Raw genomic sequence first — 23,931 nt, forward strand, 5'->3', positions numbered from 1 at the left:
TCAGTCAATATTGTATAAATTACAGTGTCAAATGCAAAACCAGTTGCAGACAATTTGGGATTTAATTAAACATGCTGCAGCCACCTCAGCCAAATTTCTGACCTGGTATGATCAGAATCTACCAGGTTAGATGTTAAAATAATATTTTTCATGTGATTTTGTTATGGCCTGTGTTCTGCTGGATTTGGGATTGTATGTTCATCCTGATTTATCAGCCTGATTAGATTGTCCACAACCAGGCCCAGATCTTTTGTCCTTGGGCTTCCTAAGCAGTCTCAAGCCTGTGTCCACCTCACTTGGCCTTTCTGTGCCAGTTCAGAAGAACCACTACTCATTTCCCCAGTTCAAGAGAGACATGGACTTACTGGAGTGAGTCCAGCGAAGGGCCACAAAGATGATTCAGGGACTGGAGCATCTCACATATGAGGAGAAGCTGAGAGAGCTGGGGCTGTTCAGCCTGGAGAAGACAGGGCTCAGAGGGATCTTATCCATGTGTATAAATAAACACCTGATGGGAGGAAATGAAGAAGAGGGAGCCAGACTTCTCAGTGGTGCTTAGTGACAGGGTGAAAGGCAATGGTCATGAGTTAAAAAACATTAAATTCAATCTGAACACAAAAAACCACTTTTTTACTGTGGGGATGGTCAAACACTGGCACGGGTTGCCAGAACACTGGCACAGATTGCCCAGGGAGTTTGTGGAGTCTCCCTCCTTGGAGATATCCAAAAGCCATCTGGGCATAGTTCTGGGCAACCAGCTCTAGGTGGCCCTGCTTGAGCAGAGGGGCTGGGGCAGATGACCTCCAGAGGTCCCTTCCAACCTCAGCCATCCCGTGATTCTGTCATAATCACCTTTGTACATGAGACAGCTGAATGGAAAAGTGCCAGTGCCAAACAGTTCAACTTGCCCATATTTAATAAAAAAGTATGACACAGCCATGCAGCTATGCCAGATCTGAAGTCAGGCCCCAGAACTTGCTAGGAGTGTATTCTCCGTGGCTGGCATGATATGCTCCCTCTTGCCTTGGACAAAGGTCCAAGATCTCCACCCGTACGAACCATCCACACAAGGACAATAGTTGGGAATGTCCAAAATAAATTGGTCCCAGCAACCCAAGTGTGAATGTGGCCAGGATCTGACACTGGCCTGGCCAAGGCTGAGTTCTGATGAAGGTCTGGAAGAAAGTTTACAGGCACTGATGGGTCCTCTGGAGACAGGGGAGTATCCTGCTCCTGTTCTGAACATCTGAGTCATACCCTGGAAACGAACATGAATGGGAGGGATTCTGGAGTAATCATCTTCATTCAAAGGTAGCTTGTATTTCTCAAGAGGGATGTGTTAACATAAGAATGACATATGACCTGAGTGAGTGAGAAAACAATCAGGGGTATGGAGAGGTCTGCTCTAAGTCTTGCCAGCAGAGTTTCATGCTGCAACTCTGTTGCTGCTGTTACCAATGGTAAGAAAGATGATTTGCTGCCTTCCTACCTTATAAGTTTAGGATTAGCTCTTCAGAAGCTTCCCCCTCTTTCCATATTCCTCGTTAATAATGACTGATTTCACAGTTGTGAGTTGTGGTTTTCCTTTCTCTTGGCAGCTGCTGGGTGCACTGCTGCTGGCTGGGCAATAGCTCCTGCCCTGTGTCCCCTCCATGGACACTGCCGTTGGCCTTTCTCCAGGCCTCTTCCAAACAGGCAGTAGGCAGTTTGGGTAAAAAGTAGACTTTCTTGACAAAACTGTATGTTGTGATCCTATCAGCCCAGTCTTAGACCTCTTCTGTGCCCACTGCTTTTTGCTCCAGGTAGATCACTTCCAGGTACATGGTGGCAATTCTGAGAATTCAAATGCATGCACAGACATGGCAAACATTTCTTATTACAAAAAGAAGAGCGTGGAAAAGCATGTCTGGGTAGACTGGTTTTATGTGCTGTTCCCTGCCTTTCTTTTCCACCCCTTCCCTGCAGACAACCATAATTTAAGCATCAAACATCTGACAAAACATCTGTAGTGATAAATGTGAATTTTAACCTGAGGTAGCAAAGCAATGTTCACCTGACATTTCAGAGAACAGCAGCCTCCTCGGCTGACCCAGCAAGCAGCTGCTTTGCTGTATCAGTGTATCAAATGACATTAGAGAAGCAGATACCAATACAACGCATCTTGGTCTGGGCTTCCTTCAGCTTGGATGAGGAGGTGATTTCCATGCCCCGGGGTGTTACACCACAGTCTGAGGGCTGCCTGAGATGCATCAGAGCGGGTGAGTGAGACTCAGCAAGCACGGTTAGTGCTGATTCCCCCTTCTGACCATTTTCTCATCCTTGATGTGTGAAGAGCATTTTTTTTAGAAGCCATGAAACGGTAGGTAGCTGCAAGCCAGCAAACCAGAGACTTCTGCTTCCCTCACAAATACCCAAAAGCCAACTTGTGTTTGTTCCATGGAGCTGCTCAAGAGACTGCTGAAGGAGTCACGGTGCGGGTTACAGTTGCCTGCGAATGACGCCCTGATCAAAGGTATTGGGGAGGCAGCACAGTGTCCCTACTGCTCTCCAAAGAGCCACCATAAGGGAGATACTGCCCCCACCAGCAATGAGTTTTGAAAAATATGGTCATCACGTGCCCTCACCTACAGCCATCAAAGAACAGATCAAAGAAGTTCACCATTGTCTTTTGAAACAAGCCTGGGAAGTTCATATGTTTCTCCTGTGCAGTAATTTACAGGCTAGGCCACTCAGCCAGGGAGTGAGGGATGGGTACTCAAACCCATCCTTACCCTCAGTGCTCACATCCACATCTCTTGCCCCTTAGGCACTGGTAGCCGGGTGTTTTCCTAACTGGAAACCAGCAAGAGAGGCTTTGCTTCCTTCCCTCCAGCAACTTTATCATTATTGATCGCAGACAGTGTGTGTTGTGGGCTGATTGCTCCAAAGGAGATGTATAGCTGTGGGCTCTCAGCCTCCCATTCTGAGATGTTTTTGTAGCTTGACGCATGTAATATTTTATGCAGTAACTGATGACTGTATATGTACATCAAAAGATGTAAATATAGAAACCAGAAGCCCAAGCGTGGCTCTTTCCTAAGCTGTGAGTTCCTTTCTCCTGCTTCTCTCTAGTCTAACAAATCCTGACTTCCTTCCTGCACAGGGGCCCAGCTGCCATAGGGACAGTATCGATTGCCCCCTCCCCACCCTGCCTTCCCCTGCTGACTACTTAAGATACATTCAGAGCTGTAGGTTTTGGTATCATCAGGCAAATGAGGGAAAACATTCAGTTGTTGTGTAGTATGAACACACTGTCGCTGGCTGGGTCTTTAACAAAGAAGTCACCACAGCCGTGTTTTGCGAGGAGACATTCCCAGAGATTTTCCCAGAATGTGTCTGATAAATCACGCTGACGGGGACAGGGGAATAGACTGAAAATATTGATACACATTTCATGCTTGTTTTGCATTTAAGGTTTGAGAAAGCTTCTTTCAGAGAGGGTCTCGGCCTTCCACATTTGCTGGTTTGAGGTAGAAGCAGAGCTCTGTTCCTCCAGCATCTTTGAAATCAAGATACACAGTGCCACTGAGTTGAAAGCCTCCAGGTGAGAAGCAAGCCAAGAGATGGGTTTTTATTACTGTTATTTCCAGTTTGGATTTAGGTGCATCAATTCAGGTGAAATTTAGTTGCAGGCATTCAAATATGTTTCACTTGATTGATCCTTAAACTTCTTCAGGGATTTAGCCCCTAGTTTCTATCCCATATACACATATGGTATAAGATACAAGGTATCTTATATTTTCCTACATTTAAAAAACATCTCAAGTTTTGAAGGTGACACTTTGCTAAGGGGACTGAGATAGCACAAGATGAGTTCACTTTTAAAAATGCCTTGCCTGAAGTTGTCCCAGCCACATCCCTCCGTGTCTCTCATGCTGGGCAGATAAAATGTGGATTTTGATACTGCAATAATTGCTTACTGTGCAAGATGCTATTCCTCAGAAGTTCTAAACAGTGGGGAGTGGACTTGGGCCCAGTGTTATTAGTTGTATTCACCAAGCCAGCTGTCAGTCAGAAAATATTCAGCTGCCAGCTGTGGGCCAAACCAGGACTGGGGTGAAGGAAGGTTTGGGAGTGTCATGAGGGCATTGCAGATCATCAGTAACTGTTTTTAGACTGAGACATGTGATTTGTAATATTCCCTTAGCTAATTGTTGTGCTGGATGAAAACCCAAACCTTGTGTTTTCTCCAGAGAAAGGAGCTGACATTAAATAATGAAAATCATCACTGAGGTCCAACCGATCTGAAAATATCCATTAAAGTGATGATAAAAACTTCAGTGTTGAGTTCAGGGAAAGCAAAGTGAAATATCTGTGTTTGGCATGGCCTCACTTATTCCCCTGCTTTAAAGGGCTCAGTGTAGGAAAAAAGAAGAGTCCAAAGGAAAGTATAAATTAAAAGTGGACAACATCTTCAAGATTACCATAGGTATTATTCTGCCAGTGCAGGACTGAGTCTTTTAATATTCATTTAAGCTGTTCAGTCCCTAAGGAGCATGATTTATGGGCTTTCTGCTGATCAACAGAAGATAGGCATGGTTAAAGTCTAAAGCTACTTACGTACTGTGGTTCATGCTTTTGGCTCCAGCAGTCCTTTTCTCAGCCCCTGGGGTACTGTTGAAATGGCAGACATCACAGCTTCTCTGCCCTATTTTCTAACTTCATTTTACTCTGAAGAACGACGTTAGATTTGCACTTTTTTTCCTTTATGGTTTAGCTCTATCTTACTGTAAGGACAGAAATTAGTCAATTTGTTGTTCCAGAAGAAAGGTATGATACACCTTTCCAAAACATGCAATGAAGCAAAAGCTGGCATTCAGCTCCCATCATAATTAGCAGGGCATAGAGCCCAAACAAAACAGGACTCTAGTGTGGTTTACGCACTTTTTAAAATTAAAAGCTGTATTTTGTGGCTCTCAAGTTCTGAAAATATGTCCTTGGGTACATCTATGCAATTCCTCTGACAAAACTGAACATAAGCTCTTTTCTTTCACTGAAAAACCTTCATTTCTGTGCTTAGATGTTTGTCACAACAACATGTCAGGGGCTGGCATCCTGAGTGCAGGGAGATCATACACCCGTTTCCTATTAGTGTCACTATCTAGTGCTCCTTTGGTGTAGGATTATCTACTGAGCCAGGCTTTCTTCAGAGCTGGGCTGAAGGAGATGACAGTGTTTCAGAGGGAATGCTAATGAGTTCTCTTTTAATTTGTTTTCCTGAGCTTTGTTTGTTAGATATATAAGACAAGGGGTAATCAACGATGTGACAGTGGAGAAGTATAATATTCTGCAGATTCTAAAAGTGTCTTGAACATATGCTTTTTTAATTAATGAGGCAATTTTACTTCTGAAACTCACTGTAGATTAACTACACAAATTGTTAGGATTATATCTAGGGATTCTTAACTGTCCAAAATTCTTTTTAAACTCCTTTCTTTATTATCATTTGGCAGAGATACTTCTGTATATTCCAACAAATATTGCAATCACTTTATTGCTAAATAGATATGCTGGAGGAAGCATGTGCTTAACATCATAACATTTAACACTTAGCCTTTATTAACATTAAGTAATAAAGGTCTCAAAATTGTACTTGGAAGAGATCTCCAAAACCAGTTACTAAATTAGAAACTTATTCAGAGAAGATGTTGAGTACAAAATATGTCTATGCTGAACAAGGCTTCTGTTACAAGAAAATAATCTGCAAATACTGACATTTCAATTAAAAAGTTTCCATCACATCACTTTCCTCTTAATAAGGGATGATTTTGAGAGCCACTTTTGATTATCAACGCTCGTGGTGGTAACAGCTCTGTGTTTACAGGTATCTAATCATCTTTGCTCCTCTTTCCTTCTGTATTCAACAGAAACAGTGGGAAAACAAGGTAGGTGTGTTGAGGAGATAGGGCTAATCTCGAGGATGTAATTTTTTAAAAATATCTTAAATATTTTCTCTATCCAATGTACAGGTGATAAAAAAACAGAGGAAGTGCAAAGTAGAGGTAAAAACTAAACATACATTTAAAACAGAATATACTAGCAATATATAAATATAATTCAATATATAAAAATATATATACAAATGTATAAATATAATTCAATATATAAAAATATATATACAAACAAACATATAAATATAATTCAATATATAAAAATATATATACAAACAAACGTATAAATATATATGTTTAAGTATATACAAATATAGATATTCAAAACCCACCCGGACGTGACCCTGTGCAACGTGCCCTAGGTGAACCTGCTTTAGCAGGGTGTTGGACTAGATGATCTCCAGAGGTCCCTTCCAACCCCAACCATTCTGTGATTCTGTGATATTCACATATAAAAGGGAGCTTATAAGAAGATGAGGTGCACAGAGAAAAGCCAAGGGGCAATGGTCACAGCTTGCAACAAGGAAAGTTCTCTCTGGGTATATGGAAAAAAATTTCACCGTGAGGGTGGACAAGCACTGGAAGAGGTCACCCAGAGAGCCTGTGGAACCTTCCATCTTGAACATTTGAAAACTCAGCTGGACAAGGCCCTCAACAACCTGACCTAACTCTGAAGTTAGCACTACTTTGAGCAAGAGGTTAGACAGATGATCTTCCAAGGTCCCTTCCAAACTCAGCTGCACTATGATCTTATGTGGGTGGGTTTATATGTGTATCAGAGATAAAGCAGGGATTGCGTAAAGTTAGGGCAGAGGATGTAAAGTGTACGTAAAAGTATGTAAAAAACTATGTAAAAAACAGTTCACATTTCATCTTTGCATTCCACAGGTCCATGTGAAGCCATTTTTCTGAGGCCATATTAGAGCAAATTTAAACTCATACATATATGTTGCAAACCTCTACTCTATAGTGAGAGTGCGATGAAAAGCGTTTCAAAACAGAAAGTCTGAACTGGCTTGCTATACATTAATTTTTTAGTAATTTCCTGATCTATATGCTAGCAAACTGAAATCACCATTCTCCAAAAGAAGTGGATTATCTGCAGCTGCCAAGCCGGAATTTGAACTCTCGCCTTCAGAATGCGATATCCACACATGAGCACACTGGCTCTTGCACACTCCAAGAGAAATATGGTGTCCACAGCTGGCAGGCAGGAACTGGTTGTCTCGTGCCAGTCTGAATCAGGAGAGGAGGATACACATCATTTAGAACATATTTTTCTTATTAGTTTTTCTGTATTTCTTTTTTTTCTTTTTTTTTTTTTTACAGAAAGAACTGGAAATTAAACTCAAGAGAGCTACAAAAGTTATTTTAGAGATGTTACCCCTTCTTTCCATTTGCTTCTCTGAGCCGTTAATGAAAACATACAGCTTTAATGAATTTGTTCTTCTTCAGGCAAAATGCTCGTGGATACTTCTGGAAGTGTTGCATGAGCACAGCCTGCACAAGCAGGTCAAAAACTGAGGAGTTTGATCATATTTCGGAGAGGGATGAGAGTCAGAAGGAAGACAATCTTTGATCTCCTACTCAATATGTAAGAGAATTTAGTTGGATTTGCTTCTAATCACAGTCTCTTCATATCTACAGTCTTCCTCCATAAGGCATCGGGTATTTTTGCTGAAAAAATACGTTTTTTAAAATTAGCCTTGTTTGAAATCTCTGTAGCCCATCAGAATAATTTGGGATAGTCTTGCTTCACTGGCTTTACACAGATAATACTTTTTAAAGAACATTGTAGATTAAAATTAAAAATAGAATGATTGCTTCAATCATTTTATTACTTCAAGTCAGAGACAACTTTATGAGAGTTTGTTTTTTTTGCGTACTGTGGATGTCGCAGAGATACCAGGTGGCCAGGTAGGGTTTGAAGGGAAGCTATGTGGGTGTCTAAAAAGTGCATGGGGCAGTCTTCTCACCCTATTTTGAGAGCTCATGGTTTTCATAAGATTGCCAAATCCTCCATGTTAACAGGGACCTTGGGAGGTCCCTAATGCAACCTCTTGCAGGATCAGCAGGATCAGCAGAGTCCAGACCAGGTTGCTCAAGGCCTTGTCCAAGGAAGGCAAGTCCACAACTTCTCTGGGCAAACCTCTTCCAGTGCTTATTCAACTTCACAGGAAAAATTATTTTATTTTATACCAAGCGCGAATGTCTCCTGTTTCAGTACGTGACCATTGTCTCCCATTCTTCTGCCCGACACCTCCATAAGGATCCTGGCTCCACCTGCTCAGTAACCTCCTAGCAGGTATGGGAAGGAGCTGTTAGGTCTCCCCAAAATCCCCTCTTCTTCACGGTGAACAACCCTAGCTCCCTCAACCTTCCCTCACAGGGCTAGTGCTCCAGCTCCCAAAAATGGTGGCTCTCCAGTGGTCTTGCTCTGGTTTTGGACACCCAAAACTGGGCACAATATACCATTATTGTTATTTATTATTTTAGATCACATTTTGAAGAATTAATGAATTAGGTGTATTTTAAGAATTTAAAGGAGGTAAAGATTGACTTGGAAATAAAGAGTTGGAAGCTGGGGTGTATATAAATTTATTTCCTTTTGAAGTTTAGATGTAAACCTTGGCAGGATCGCTCATTTCTTTCACTGAAAATAAAGGTACATCTCTTCTACTGCAGTGTAAAGCTACAAAGGCTTACATATTATTGCTGAGACTCTGGTCTTAGGAAAGATCGTGACTTCAGGGGTACTGAGGGAGCTGACAGAAGCGCTCACCAAGCCACTTTCCATCATTTATCGGCAGTCCTGTCTAACTGTGGAGGTCCCAGGTGACTGGAGGTTAGCAAATGTGACACCCGTCTACAAGAAGGGCCAGAAGGAGGATCCGGGGAACTACAGGCCTGTCAGTCTGACCTTGGTGCTGGGGAAGATTATGGAGCAGATCATCTTGAGTGCCATCACGCAGCATGTACAGGACAACCAGGTGATCAGGCCCAGTCAGCATGGGTTTATGAAAGGCAGGTCCTGCTTGACTAACCTGATCTCCTTCTATGATAAGGTAACCCACTTAATGGATGAGGGAAAGGCTGTGGATGTTGTGTACCTAGATTTTAGTAAAGCCTTTGACACTGTTTCCCACAGCATTCTCCTGGAGAAACTGGCTGCTCATGGCTTGGATGGGCATATGCTCTGCTGGGTAAAAAACTGGCTGGATGGCTGGGCCCAAAGAGTTGTGGTGAATGGAGTTAAATCCAGTTGGTGGCTGGTCACAAGTGATATTCCTCAGGGCTCAGTATTGGGCCAATCCTCTTTAAGACCTTTATCAATGATCTGGACGAGGGAATCAAGTGCACCCTCAGTAAGTTTGCAGATGACACCAAGTTGAGAGACAGTGTTGATCTGCTTGAGGGTAGGAAGGCTCTGCAGAGGGATCTGGACAGGCTGGATTGATGGGCTGAGGTCAATTGTATGAGGTTCAACAAGGCTAATTGTCAGGTCCTGCACTTGGCTCACAACAACCCCATGCACTGCTACAGGCTTGGGGAAGAGTGACTGGAAAGCTGCCTGGTGGAAAAGGACCGGGGGTTGTTGGTCGGTGACTGACTGAATATGAGCCAGCAGTGTGCCAGGTGGCCAAGAAGGCCAAGAGCATCCTGGCTTGTATCAGAAATAGTGTGGCCAGCAGGGCAAGAGAAGCGATCATCCCCCTGTACTCGGCACTGGTGAGGCTGCACCTCGAATACTGTATTCAGTTTTGGGCCTCTCACTACAAGAAAGACATGGAGGTGCTGGAGCGAGTCCAAAGAAGGGCAACAAAGCTGGTAAAGGGTCTAGAGCACAAGCCTTATGAGGAGTGTCTGAGGGAACTGGGGTTGTTCAGTCTGGAGAAAAGGAGGCTGAGGGGAGACCTTATCACTCTCTACAGCTACCTGAAAGGAGGTTGTAGTGAGGTGGGTGTTGGTCTCTTCTCCCAGGTAACAAGTGATAGGATGAGAGGAAACGACCTCAGGTTGCACCAAGGGAGCTTTAGATTGGATATTTGGAAAAATTTCTCCACCGAAAGGATTTATCAAGCATTGGAACAGGCTGCCCAGGGAAGTGGTTGAGTCACCATCCCTGGAGGTATTTAAAAGATGTGTAAGTGTGGTGCTTAGGGACATGGTTTAGTGGTGGACTTGGCAGTGCTAGGTTAACAGCTGGACATGATGATCTTAAAGGTCCTTTCCAACCGAATAATTCCATGATTCTATGATTCAGTGTAGAGGAGATGAGTTGCCCAGCTATGGAAATATGGAGAAATTTCTTTCAAAATAAACTTCGTTATTGTTCATTTTAAGATCTCTCTCTGTTATGTGATGAAGATAAGATACTTATAGATCACATCCTGTGAAGCCCAGAAAAGAAAGGAAAGGTTCAATTACTTTATATTGCAAAAGCAGCAGCACTTTGGTTTTAATACAGCCAAAATTTAGAAGGTAAGATCTTTTACAGTCCGTGAAACCTCTGTGGACTACAGCACATAAAACTGAATTTTTGATGAACAGAACTGTAGTTCTCTAAAATAATATGATTTCTGAACAGTGTGTAATGAATCATCTCAGCACTGTTCAAGTGCATTAATTTGGCTGCTGAGACTTTTGAATAACCTATGAAAAATACACCCCCTCCTAGCTGTCCCCACAGCCGAAGCTGTTGCCCAGACTCTCATCATCTGGTATTTCAGTCATTGCCACTTCATCTTCTTGGGCCTTGACTAATGCATTCTTTCTCTGACTGGGTTCATCGAACATAGTATTGCTCAGATAATTTTCCCAGTTCCTCACTTTGCCAAAGTCCCCCCTGGAATTCTTGCCGTGTTCATTAGTTACCCCAGTGCTACACGATGGTACACGCACAGTGCCATGCCTAGAGTGAATTCTTCTCTGTTGATTTCAGTGGGACTACAGACACAAAGGTCTACCATATCCTACAGAACCCATCCCAGTACTTTTCCTTCCTCTGCTCTTTAATGTCTCAAGCCCCCTGACTCTTTTCCCTCTGACTGTAAACATGTTCTGGGCTCTGCAGACTCTGATTCATCTTCTGAGCCACTGACACCATTCTTCTCAAAATACCTAATAACTTTTTCTTAATCATATCTCAAAGTTACTTTCATTTTTCTTGATTTGTTGACCATCACAAACAGCTAGCTATGTGCTTGAATTCTTGTCCTCCATTAGATCTGCGGTTGTACTTGTTCTCTTCAGCCTTTGTTTCCTGTTATCATTTCTTCAGAAGCTCACCCAAAGGGGATACTCTGGTGATCCTCATCCACCTTCCAGCTGCCTGACAGGGGCTGACTAGACTCTTCAATGTAGCTCTTCTTTCCTCCTTCTACCCTCTATCTCCGGGTAGTCTTCTCTGAAAACACAAATTCAGATATTATTTTTGTAATGGTGACTAGTCATCATCTGAGATTTACCTGCAGATTTGACAACCAAACTGTATCTAGTCTCTATCTAGAAAGAAGATTCTTTCCATGCAGCCTGTTTTAAAACATGAATTTTCCATCCATCATAGTGTCAAAACTATGATTCAGATTCTTATTGCCAAACATCTTGCCTTTTGCAACATTGTATTCTGTGAATTTAAATCCAATTTAGCATGCTGTCTGTCCAGCATTGTGTTCTTGGCCATTAACTTTGATTGTAGTGCTCTTTTTCTTGCGTAGTTCCACTGATTGTTCCTCATAATAGGAAGCATAAGATGCTTGACTTCTCTTTGAAAGCACTTCTTGTCTATCATACCTCATGCACTACTGAGAGTTTACCTCCAATCGCCATTTGATCCAGGATGCAGGTCTCCATCACTCAGATTCTGGATTTTTCATACAAGTGCTTTCATACTGTCTGCTTAACAGCCCATCATGCTTAGAAAGAGCTCTTGATAAATACTTTAAAAAAGTAATTAATTATAATCCTTTAAAGTCATCATAGTTGTGTTTCGTACCAAAGTCTTGAAAATGCCCCTCCAGGTCAGCCACCTGCCTGTTACAGACCAACAGTGTCTCACTGTCTGCAGATGTTCCCTGTCAGCTATCTCTTGATGTAAATCACATCAAGCAGTCCCGAGGAAGCAGCTATGTCCTGTACTTACGTGGCATGATAGGATGCTAGCCCAGGGCTAGTGCTGCCAGGTATTATGGGCTGCCTGTGGGTGGTCTAGCCTGCCTGGCTCAAACTGGAACAGATTGCCCAGAGAAGTTGTGGATGCCCCCTCCTTGTCAGTGTTTAAGGCCAGATTGGATGAGGCTTTGAGTAACCTGGTCTAGTGGAAAGGTGTCCCTGCCCACGGCAGGCAGGTTGGAACTAGATGATCTTTAAGGTCCCTTCCAACCCAAACCATTCTATGATTCTATGATTCTAAAGCCCAGCCAGCTCCTGAACCTCCTCTGCAGAGCTGGCTCCCACCTGGGCTACTGCCTCTCCCATTGCATACAGGAAAAACTCAGTGCTGAAGCTTACTCCTGCTCTCAAGGGCTAGGAATCTCACTTGGAAATACTTTCCTCATATTTATTTTCCAGGTCTAGGAGACCTTCAAAGGAGCCCAGGCTGGAGAAGGGTGACAGCGTATTCTTCCTTAAGAAATGGGGAAACGTCTGAGACCTGTTTCCCCTGAAACCTAGTACTACACTTTGAGAGACATCAGTCATCTTCAGTGTCAGCAGGGCACCTTTCTGAAAGTCCATTTATACTTTTGTATGTTTCGGACACATCCAGAAATGGAGTTGTATCAGTGGTGAGGTCCTGATACCACTGTTTACACAAAGGACTCTGAGACTCGTCTCTGGGTAACTAACTGCTGTAGACTCAAAGCCCCATGACTATGGGTTTGTAGACCTGAAAACAGTAAAGGAGATCAGTTCCTGGAGTCCCCATGAAGGTGTAGTTGACACTTCTGTTTGATTTCCCCTTCCTTATGTTGTGGCTCGGGAGTACCTGTGGGGTGGTGGTACACTTTTTATTTCTATTTTCTATTTATTTCTATTTCTATTTTCTATTACTATTTTCAGAAAATAGTAACCATGTACTCTAAAGATCCTGCTAGTACAAAAAGTCTCAGTCTCAGCTGTCTGTGGCGCACAATCTGTCACATGAAGTTAGAGTGGATATGGGGACTACATGTCTTGGAGAACTCCAGTTGCCTGTAAACATCCTCCACTGAAATAAAATATGGCCTCTCTTGCAACAAGTTTTATATATATATACACACACACAGATACCTCCTTTGGAAAGTTTCAGTGTGTAAGTGGATTGGGGAAAATAAAGACCAGAAACCACGTATGTACATGCCTTATTCTTTGCACTCTTTCCCATAGCATCCACTCCAAATCCACTTGGAGACCACTAACACCAAACTACAATGACTTTGAGTGACCTAGTACTTAGGTCTGTGTTAATTAGTTGTTGGGTCCCATCTCTGTAATTCTTGGATTATGACAATACTGAAAGGTATGAGGTGCTCTCTGTAGCACGGTGGGATCTCATACACTGTAGCACCATGACAGTTATGATAAATAAAGATTTTACATCAGAGGATATTCTTATATATTGTAATGTGACTTTAAAAAATCTTTACATTTCATACTAGTGGTTAAACTTGTATAGTACTACTACTGTACAGCAGATAAGTGTAAAGAAGGGCAGCCCAGGGGTTACAGCACTGTCCAAGAACTTGGAAAACTCAGGACCAAGTTCTAACAGTTGCATACAGCCCTTTTGATTTCAGGCTCTTTTTGATTTCAGCCTCTTTGTAACTCAGATCTTCTGTCTGCAAACTGAGGATGCTGATGCTTCTCTACTTCAGAGGAATATTGTGATGATAAATAAAGTCAAAAGTTCTGGGGTCTCAGGGTGGTATGGTAAACACCATACAGTCAGACTTCATTTATCTGTGGTCAGATTGTTTGGGCCATGGATGAAAAGCCAGCTTGGGTCTAACACGATTTATTAGCTCCAGGCCATGGATGAAAAGCCAGCTTGGGTCTAACACGATTTATTAGCTCAGGCACAGCGCCACGTGAATGTAGCTATGCTCTTTCTAGGGCCAGCTCTGCTCTGGAAAGAGTACATCTGCTTTCGTGAGAACCTAGCTGGCTCCATCCCGAGGCAGCTCAGGTATTTCAGCACCACATTCTCACAACCAGAAGTGTCGGGGGGGGGAAAGGAGCCGAAACACCCGGCACAGCGTCAGCCTGGATCCAGCTGGGTTTAGGAGACCTGGCTTTGTGCCAGGGGTGCCAGACTCACGTTGCCTCCCCGGTTTTTGCACCTGCTCCGTAGCCCCCCAGGTCCTATGGGCTCGTTAGGTCAGGCACAGCAGGTCCAGCACTGCAACCAAGGAGCCACGATCTGTCAATACCTGCAGTGCTGGGGAACAGGCTGCGCGTGAGGAGCAGAGAAAACAAATGGCTCTGTGGGGTCAGAGTAGTCGATGCTATGAGGAATTAGCAGACCCTCCTCCGTCAGAGCTAAATTCACCTGGAACCTCTTGGATGCTCCCTTGTTTCATCCTCTCTTATCCATACTATTGGGGTTCCTGCTTTACCAGCTCTACAATGCCTTTGCCAAGTAGAGATGTGGCTAGAAACAACTCAAAATCACTTGATAAAGTTATACATTAGGACTTCAAGAGCCATCTTCCCAGGACAATGGAAGTGGCACTTCAAAGAAGAGGCTTTGGAACGTGCAAGATCAGATTTTAGGAAGCCAGAAGAAAAGGAGAGGAAAACAAATGGATCAAGGTCTTAAAAGCAGGGATAAAAGAAAGAAATGAGTTCTGTGGGGAAAAAAGAAAAAAAATAAAAGGAAAATAAAAGAAAAAAGTAAAAGGAAAATAAAAGAAAAAAATTAAAAGGAAAATAAAAGAAAAAAGCGGGAGAAAAGTGAGCAGGACAGGGTTTCCCAAGGCTATAAGCAGTGCAGGGAGACGACGCGGAGGCTTCGCGGGGAGGCTTCCAGGCAAAAGCTTCAGCGGCTCCCGGGCGGGGGGCGCGGGGCGGGCGCGGTGTTAGGGCCCGGCGAAGGCGGGGCGGGGGCGCGGCGCGGGCGGCGCTTAGGGCCGGGCGGCGGGACGGCGGGGGCCGCGGCACCACCCACGGCCCGCGGCCCCGCGGGGCCCGCACGGCCCCGCTGCCAGCGCCGCCGCCGCTGCCCCCGGCTGACAGCCCCCGCCCCCGCCGCATAAAAGGAGCGGGCGGAGGCGGGCGGCCGGGGGTACTCGGTGTGGATACCGCCTGCATGTGGCTGGGAGCCCCGCCGCGACCCCGCGGCGCGTAGCCGCTCTCCGGACCCGGCGGCGGGGCGGGACGGCGGCGGGGCCGCGCCGCGGAAGGTAGGTAGGGAGGGAGGGAGGGAGGGGGGCATCTTCACCCCGCCGTGCCCGCGACCTGAGCGCGTGTGGGCGGGGTGCGCCCCCGGCCGGGATAAATAGCGCTGTCCTTCGCCTGACAGCCCGTCCCCGGGCGGCCGGGGGTGCGAGCGGCAGCGCTCGGCCGCAGCTTGGGGGGAAAAAGTTGGGGCAGTCGGTTGACTCTGCTCTGGGGCCCCTCTCCTGCCCCGATCTGGGCTTTTCATTTTTCTCTTTTTGTTTCTCGGGAAGCGCCGGAGAAGGCGGAGAACCAGGAAAGCCAAGAGCCAAGCTTTGCCCCCCTCTCTCTCCCTGCAGCGCAGGGGAGATGCTGGAAGCGGCTCCGCGTGTGCAGCGCCCGAGAAGGGGAGCAGGAAGCGTGTGAGCTCCTGCCGGTCCCCGCGGCAGCCGCTGCCCCACGGCGCTCCGCCGGCCCCCTCCTCGCCCGGGGCCGCCCGCAGCCCCGCGCGCAGCCGCCCGCCGGCCTCCACCGCCCCTCGCTGCCGCTGGAGGAGGCTACCCAGCCCAGCGGTCCAGGATGCAGTTTCGCCTCTTCTCCTTTGCCTTGATCATCCTGAACTGTATGGACTACGGCCACTGCCAAGCCGGCCGCTGGAGACGCAGCAAGAGAGGTGAGTATCATCGCCTGCGCCTCCGGGACGCCCGCCCGGGGCGGCGAGCAGGAGTCCTGGAGGAGAGGGGCTGCCGGAGGGCTGCGTGCCTGTCCCATCCCCTCCCCGCCGGGGAAGGGCAGTTCTCCGGCAGGTGAGGCGGGCCCCGGCTCCCCCGGCTCCTCGCCGGCACGTGGGGCGGCGGCGACGAGCCTCGGGACGCGGGGCCGTGCCGGCGTGGCGACCCCTCCTCGGGGCTGCCCGCCGCCCTCCTGCTGGGGAGGCCGGGCCGGGAGCGGGAGGAGCGGCGTGGACATGAGCTCCGATGGGAAAGGACCGGCCGGAGAGGAGCGGTGCTCCGCGACACGCGTGGGGCTGCTGGGGATGGCGAGCGGTAGGTGCGAGCCCCCCGCGGCCCCCAGCCCCCCGCCGCGGCCGTGTCCTCGCCTCTGCGGGGCCGGCAGAGCCCGGGGTCTCGCTGGGGGCTGCCCGCCGCGGGACGGTCGCTGCCGGCAGCCGCCGCTGGGCCGCTCGGCCGTCGCGGGGGGCGGCCGGCCAGGCCACAGCCAGCAGTGGAAGTCGCAGATTCCGTCGTCGTGCCCCGTGAACCAGCGCACGGCAGCCGGAGGCTCGCGTGTCCGTGGGGCGGACTTGGAGGCTGCCTCCCGTGGACCACCCTTAGAGTGACCGTGTTTCCGAGGCAGAAGGCGGCTTCTCCCCTTCCATCCCGCGGGTGCCGGGTCCCCCCGGCCCCGCCGTGCCGGTCCATCCGGGCTCGGGCGGCTCAGCCCGCGGGAGAGCCGCGGCGGCGGAGCGAACCGCGCCTTCCCCAGCGCCGAGGGGAATTCTGTGCCGCCAGCTTTCGCTCAAAGCCTGCAGAGCCTTGGAGGGGGAAAAAAAGAGAGAAACTGTGCGTTTTGGGTTTAGTCCGTTTTCCGAAGATGCTGCTGTCGGGATCACCAATCTGGAGTCGGAGCGGTGAGATGTGCCAGTACAGCACCCGTGTGGACGGAAAGGTTACTGCAGCTCTTCCCAGCTGTCAGGGTTGCCCAGGGGGGCTTCTTTTTTCTTTTTTTTTTGGGGGTACACCTTCAGTATAAGATGTTTTTATTATCCACATATTCTGAGTTTTTTGCTACCCATTTTCCTATTATTTTCTCGGCCATGTCTCCCCTCCCCATTTCTAAAGTTAGCTCAGCTGCTGAGAAATCCGTATTTCTGAAAGAAATTCTGGCAGAATTGCACTTTCAGTGCAATTATTTGGAAGAGAAAGGAGCTAACATCTCCAGCGATAAGCCAGTACAAAGAGTAATAAAACTGTGAAAGGAAAATAGCTTTCACTTTCATGCCTACGCCACCTTCTGAGTAGGTACAAATAAAATTGGAAAGCAATTTAGTTTTGGTGGTTTTTCAACAGATTGTTTCCAGAATTTAAATTTTTGTATGTGTGTGGGCTAAAACGATTAGCAGCCCTTTAAAGTGACCAGACTATCTGTGCTAACAAAGGGTATACTGTGTCTTTAATTAAATGTGGAACTACTTAGAGTGCTGGCTAGACAGCGGAGGGTGATAGTGGTATTTCTGCTTTACAACAGAGCTTAAGGATTGCATTGTGGGAGTACTGAAATGAATAGACATCTAACTCGAGTTGTGTGAATTGTCCTCCTACAAAAACTTAAGCTGGTTTTAATTGATCTCATGTTCGCTGATTGATCTTAGACCAATTGTTGTGCTTGTTGAGCAGTTGGCTTTTCCAAAGGAGATTGATTTAAATTAGTTTTTAGTTTAGTTATTGGATAAATAACGTCAGTATTGACAGTTGACTTACCTGGCACTGTTTTGCGCTATCACCTAAGGGTTTTGTTTTGCGCTATCACCTAAGGGTTTTGTTTTGCGCTTTGAAGAGTGCAGTCTTTTTCAGTTAATAAGTCTAAAGAAGTAAGCAAAGCCAGGTCTAAGCACTGAAACCAAAATCTAAGAATGCATTCACATTATAATAGACATTTGCCATGACACATGCAGTCTGAAGTAATGCTTTCGTACAGGACCTAAAATTCCAATAATTTCACGATTTTTCCATATCCCATCTGCAAATAATCAAGGCATCACTGTGGGGTACTGGCAGTTAAAATTTCTCTGGCATTCTGTTTTGTCTGTTACATGATCTCAGATGCTCCATAATATCATTTTCTTAATGAAATAAATTTTTTGGCATAGGTTAAGTCTCCTGTGTGGTAGAAATCATTGCATTCAGTCTGGAATCATGGGCAAATATAATGTGCAGCTGATTTTTTTTTTTTTTAAAGCAGCTAAATGTACAGTAAACTTTGAGAATATGTGCCTGTATTGGAGTTTGTGTGGATTTGTAGCTGATGTAGAATACTCTAGTAAACAAGAGTTTGGTAAATTTGGGGGGACATTTGCAGATTTCTTCATTCCCCTTCTGCTTTCAACGCTTTCCCAAACCAAGGTGTGCAACACTGCAGTAGAAGTGGGATGAAAAATTAAGGTTTAGAATGTAGTTCCTACCTGGCATTTATTCGTGTTTTGTCAGTCAATGTCACTTCATTAAAAACTATTCAGTAAATGCATTACAATCAACAGATCCTGCTAACTCCTCTGCTGCTCTTAGTTACTTTTGCAGCTCATTAGAGTATTGCTTTGCCCAGTTGGCTCAGAGCAGAACCTTGCTTCCCTTGAGACGCTCCAGCAAATTCTCCCTTTGGAAGTCTTTGTCCCGAGCAGGTAATGATGATTACTGGCCTTTCCTGCAGAAGCTATTCTAAAACATATGTAAGGGTTGCATAGCTTAAAGGTCAGTGGTGTAATCTCACAGCTGGCTTAGCCTAATATCAAAGCACCTCCTTTCCCTTTCTTGTTTAATTGTGATTTTTCACTTCACTTGATTTTTCACTTCTCTTGGATACCTTGTTCATTTCAACAAAAATTTTTATCCTTGATTCAGATTTCTCTTTAGTAGTTCGTGTAAGATGAGCAGCTGCATGTCTTAGCATTTAATTGAACATCACGGGACGTGTGAAGGACCAATGGTTTTTCCCTTGTCCTTGAGACATAAGAACAACTTTTCCAAAGAGTACCTCAAATCAAAATGGGAGTATATAGAAATGAAGACTGTCAGGCTGGCTTACTGGGAGGGGTGATGGTATTCTGCAAAAGCACTGACAGAAAAGAAGATAGGGTTCACCATAAAGAGCCATCAAAGATTGGATATTAACAAACTTCCCTGACAATAAAAGTCAATGTGACAGCAGTGCCTGCATTGATGGGAAGACTTAATTGTAGTACAGGGAGGCTCTGGAGTTGATGAGACCAATGCTGGAATAATGAGAGATGTGAATGGGACACATTCACACTGGGAAATTGGAAGTTACCTATATCCAAGAACTCAAAATATTCAACACCCACAGTTTATCTTGTCTTTCTATTAGTTCATATTCAAGGAGTGTGATAAGGACTAAGGTGCATACTTATCTCCTGGATGCTCGTACTCAGTTTGTATTAGATGTACATAAAGAAAGGGGCAATATCTGTGGCAATGAGTGATTAGTAAGTGACAGTGGTGATGGCAAAATAAACACAGGTGGAAATAGGAGGAGTGCCTGGGAAAGGAAGTTTACTCAAGTGTTTCTAAGAGCTTACTATAGCTCAGTGTGTGGTGTTTATAGGAGTGTATGGGTATATGGAGGAACATAGTAGCTGGAATCAAAATTTTGTCAATTAAATCTGTATCATCTTAATGTAAGATGGGAATCTTGACCACAAATCAGGTATTAATATAGGAAGCTGTTACATGGATTTTCAACTAGAAGAAAAACCTGTTCAGATATTGGGGATTGTGATTTAGCTTTCCTAACTAGATACTTACCTGAGACAGGGATAATCTTGGAACCTGTCTCAGTTGCATTGTGTGGTCAGGCTTTGGGAAAGATTGGTGATTTGAGCATTAGGGAAAAGGAACCTGTGTTAGAAATACTTAAGTAAATACCACATCTGCTTTTACAAGGACTGTACTAACTCCAAAAGAGTAATTTACTATCTCAAAAAAAAAAAAAATCATACTACAAAGAATCTTTTAATTGTCCAACAGTATCCAAATATTTTACTACTTCTATCCTCCTCTCTTTGAACTTGAAACATGTTTTACGTTTGGAGGACAGTTAACTTTTTGTCTGTGGGTTAAGGCTTAAAATCTTACAAGGAAGCTGTACTTTGAAATACTTGTTTTCCTCAGGTGTTACAAATGCTTGTAACAGAATTTGAAAAAGAACTTAGACATGTTAACACTTTCTGGAGTAATTTCCCAGGTACTTGTGATCTGTAGTAAAGCCTTGGAGGGTAGTTCATGTTCCTCAGCCCCTTACTACTTAGGATAGTTAGTTATTAAACATTCTTTATGTAGACATCATTACTACAGCAATAAAAATATTCTAACACTGTAGCCACTGAAAAGTCAAAGCTTTTAAACTTTTGGCTACTTATGCCCTATTATCTGGTAAGTCTGAGGAAGTTTCTTAAACTAAAATGTCAGCAGAAATCAAAACTTCTGTGTGAATGACTGAATACCAAACCAGTTAATGATGCAGTGTTACTGAGGATAATTGGTGCTCAAGTGGATTCTGAGGGTTTGCAGAAGAGATGCTCAGAACACCAAGAGTGGGATTCACCATGAAAACAGACACCTAAGTTTAGGTGCTTGATTCAGTTTCCCAAAGTAGGTTTCTAGTGCTGCTTGTGGTATTTAAAAGATACCCTTTTGGGCCTGGCATGTACATGACAACCTTGAGCAACTGGAGGCCAGGCAGGATACCCTGCAACAAGTCATGTGCATTTGACACCCTTGGGTGTTTCAAGACCCGTTATGGTTGAAACTGAAAATGGGGAGCGTGTGCTGGCGTGGTGTTGCTGTATGTATGCTGTCCCTTGCCTGCATCCATCCCCTTCGCTTCCATCACAGGTCACTCGGGGTTAGGATGCTGGGCTAGGTGGGTGTGTCTGATCAGACCTTGTAAGGATATGCTTATATTTTGTACTAAGACCTGCAGGAAGATTTACAGTGTGATGAAGGACTTACATTTGTGTGCTTGGTAAACTTGGCTTAATTTTATGTTTTTCCTTTTTTGGGAGAAAGGAGGGGGATGTGCATTTTCCAAGGCTTGGCTGAAAACTGTTACTAGAGCAGTTCAAAATGCATGACAAATATCAAAAGTGAGGTTGTACACTAATATAGGGAAGCTAAGATAACATCAAGAATGCAGTTTCTCACTTCAATATATCATTTACAGTATACACTCCAGCACAATTACTATGATAAAGTATGTTAGCATGGTGGTGTTTACATAAGCTGCTTTTAATAAAAAATATGACATTATATAAAAGCTAGAAAGTGGAAGTGGTCTCTATTGAAATTCAAGGAATAAAGAAATAAACAATAGTTTTCCTGTAAGCTGTTTCTTTTTGTTTTTTTTTTTTTTTTTTTTGTTTTTTTTTTTCCTTGCTACTTCTGCCAAGAGTCTGACTATCCAATCGAGGTCTGCATTTCATTTCTGATCATCTGGCTATTTTTTTAATACCAAAAAACCTTAGCTAACCATAGATTAGAGGGGACTGTATAGTCAAACCTGCAGATTATCACAGGTTGCAAACTTTTCCCTGTGCACTGTACATCAAACTTAGAAGCTTATAGCTGACCATAACAACCCTTTCCAAAATGCATCCTTGATTATAAACTCCAGGGGTGGGATTCATGTGACTACATGTAATTATCTGCAACATAAATGTCTACATTTTCTTTTATAATTGATGTAGCGCTAGTCAGCCCAGTCCATGGAGCTGCTGGTACAATTAACTCATCCTACAGTGGATGCCTGCCTCTGATGAGATAAAGCATACCCTGAAGTCAATAAACATTAAATAAGATTACTTGTTTGCCTCTATCTGTAATTCCAGTGTAGTTCAGATGTTTGGATCTTCATTGTTAGCCCCTAAAGGAAGACGAAATCAACCTCAAATGAGAAGGGATCCACCACATCCAATCTTCTGACCTTTATTAAAATTATGTGTTGGTATAGGTCTGTTAACTTTGACAGATACAGTCCCTGAAATTTATGCTTTCTATTGTATTAGAGATTTATCTAGTTTCAGGTATTTTTTAATACTAAATTAAGTTCCTCAGGCATGCCCTCTTTTTTCACCTCAAAGTATTGTTCAGGCACAGTTGGAGAACCTTCTGTATTTGTCTAGGCTCCAAGTATTTGCTAATCCTTTTCTGAGTGAAAAGCATGACTTCATACATGTTGGCTCTTGATAATGCACAAATGTACAGCTTGATCCTTTCATCATAGGCTGTTTTAGACACCAAAAATTAGGTGCTTGCCGTGTTTGTATACTCATTGTCTTTGTAGTACTTGTTTAGCAGATGCAATGCTTTGGAAAGTATTAGTCAGGTGCTGCAAAGTCACTTTGTGCATGCGGAGTGAATCTATTACTTTTTGGGGCAGTAGTGTTGTGTTTAAAATTTTTTAAATTTCTTCCCAAGTCATTTTTGTTGCGGAGTGTGGAACAGGCTTGTAGTATGACTTTTTGATACTTCGATTCTCACTAATACGTTTTAGGCAGTAGTGTCAAGTGTTTCTTATTCCTGAACCCCATTACACAGATGCAGAGTTTGGGTCATACAGCTATGTTTCCTGTCTACACGATAGCTTTGTCCAGCCAGCTCCATATATAAAGGCCACTTGTTGACCAGGGTTTAGTTTATACTTATTGAACTTCATACATCTGTGAAAAGTAAGATAACGTGCGAGCCTGATTTGAGAATAACGCGATACAGAGATGTTTCTCTACATCTGGCATCTCTCACAGGGTTTACCATGATGTGAACAATCCTGTCCATTTTCACTAATACTTTTTCAAAACTCAGAGGAGGAAAGAAGTTGAAAGGGATCAGGATGGTGGTCTCTCCAGTGTATGTACCCCAAAAGGCAGATGATGGTGCAACAATGTCAAGCACAGGAGAGACAAGAGTGAAAGAATGAGTCTGACAGACACTAATTAAATGTCACCTTTCCAATGCAGTATTTTCCTGTTTCTCTAGTGGAGGTGTAGGGAAGGAGGAATTACAAGAAATTGGTGTTTGTATGTAATCCAATTGAAAAATACTCAGTTCATGGTCTGACTAGGGACTGGAGATGATGACTCTGCTTTGGGATTGCTCCTTCTTGGCACCTTGATTTTAAAGCCATGCACATCTCTGATCTTCATCTATCAAACTGTGGTCCATGGAGCAGGTGCTAGCATTTTCTGGACATGTACAGGTCACACCACCTCATCCTTGTGTTTGTACTTAAACACTCCTGAATGCAACACTCCAATGAGTATATTTTCTATGCTTTAATCTTACTCTATTTTGATGCAATTTCTTGTTGCTTAAATGCAAAGTTGTCATTTCAAATTTCTTCTTAGGTGGTAGCATGCAAAAGATTGGTGATTAAATTTCTGGTCTTTCCTCTTATTTATGGACTTGAATGTATAAACTGTGAAGAGCAAAGGGACATTAAAAAAGGAGTAAAATTGTAGTATGGGACAGGAAAGATTATTTTTATTTTTTTAAAGAGAAAGCAGAGAAGCAAGTGGCATTTTAGGTACCTTGATTATGTGATCAAGGGGAGGTTTGAAGATTCCCATGTGTTAAATTCTGGTGAGCAGTGCAAAAAAATATTTGTGCTCTTTGTTTCACTGTAATAGGAGAAACATATTTTGATAGCAGGCAGTTTTGCAAATCTTGGCATCCTAGTAATTAATCAGTTACGTATTTCTTTTTGAAATACCAAGTGCTTGATGTATCTGTAAGACTTAGTCCTTTTATGAGGGAAAGGAATTTATGCTATCTGCTCTCATTCCTTTTTTTTTTTTTTTTGTTTAGTTTTTATGGGATGGTGTTTGTATGACTGTAACAAGGAAAGTGTAAGTAATTAC

At 44.1% G+C, this 23,931-nt stretch overlaps 1 protein-coding gene across 3 annotated transcripts in view; it reads left to right on the forward strand.

Moving 5' to 3' along the window:
- The first annotated feature begins 15,863 nt into the window (after positions 1–15,863).
- The window catches only part of RSPO2 (R-spondin 2), a 126,585-nt gene continuing 118,517 nt past the window's right edge, over positions 15,864–23,931 (forward strand). For all 3 annotated transcript variants that reach the window (XM_068396275.1, XM_068396276.1, XM_068396274.1), the window contains exon 1: positions 15,864–15,957. In XM_068396275.1, coding sequence (XP_068252376.1) covers positions 15,864–15,957 — 94 coding nt within the window. The remainder of the gene's footprint in view (positions 15,958–23,931) is intronic.

The sequence above is a fragment of the Nyctibius grandis genome, chromosome 3 (assembly GCF_013368605.1).
Source record: "Nyctibius grandis isolate bNycGra1 chromosome 3, bNycGra1.pri, whole genome shotgun sequence".
Lineage (NCBI taxonomy): Eukaryota > Metazoa > Chordata > Aves > Nyctibiiformes > Nyctibiidae > Nyctibius > Nyctibius grandis.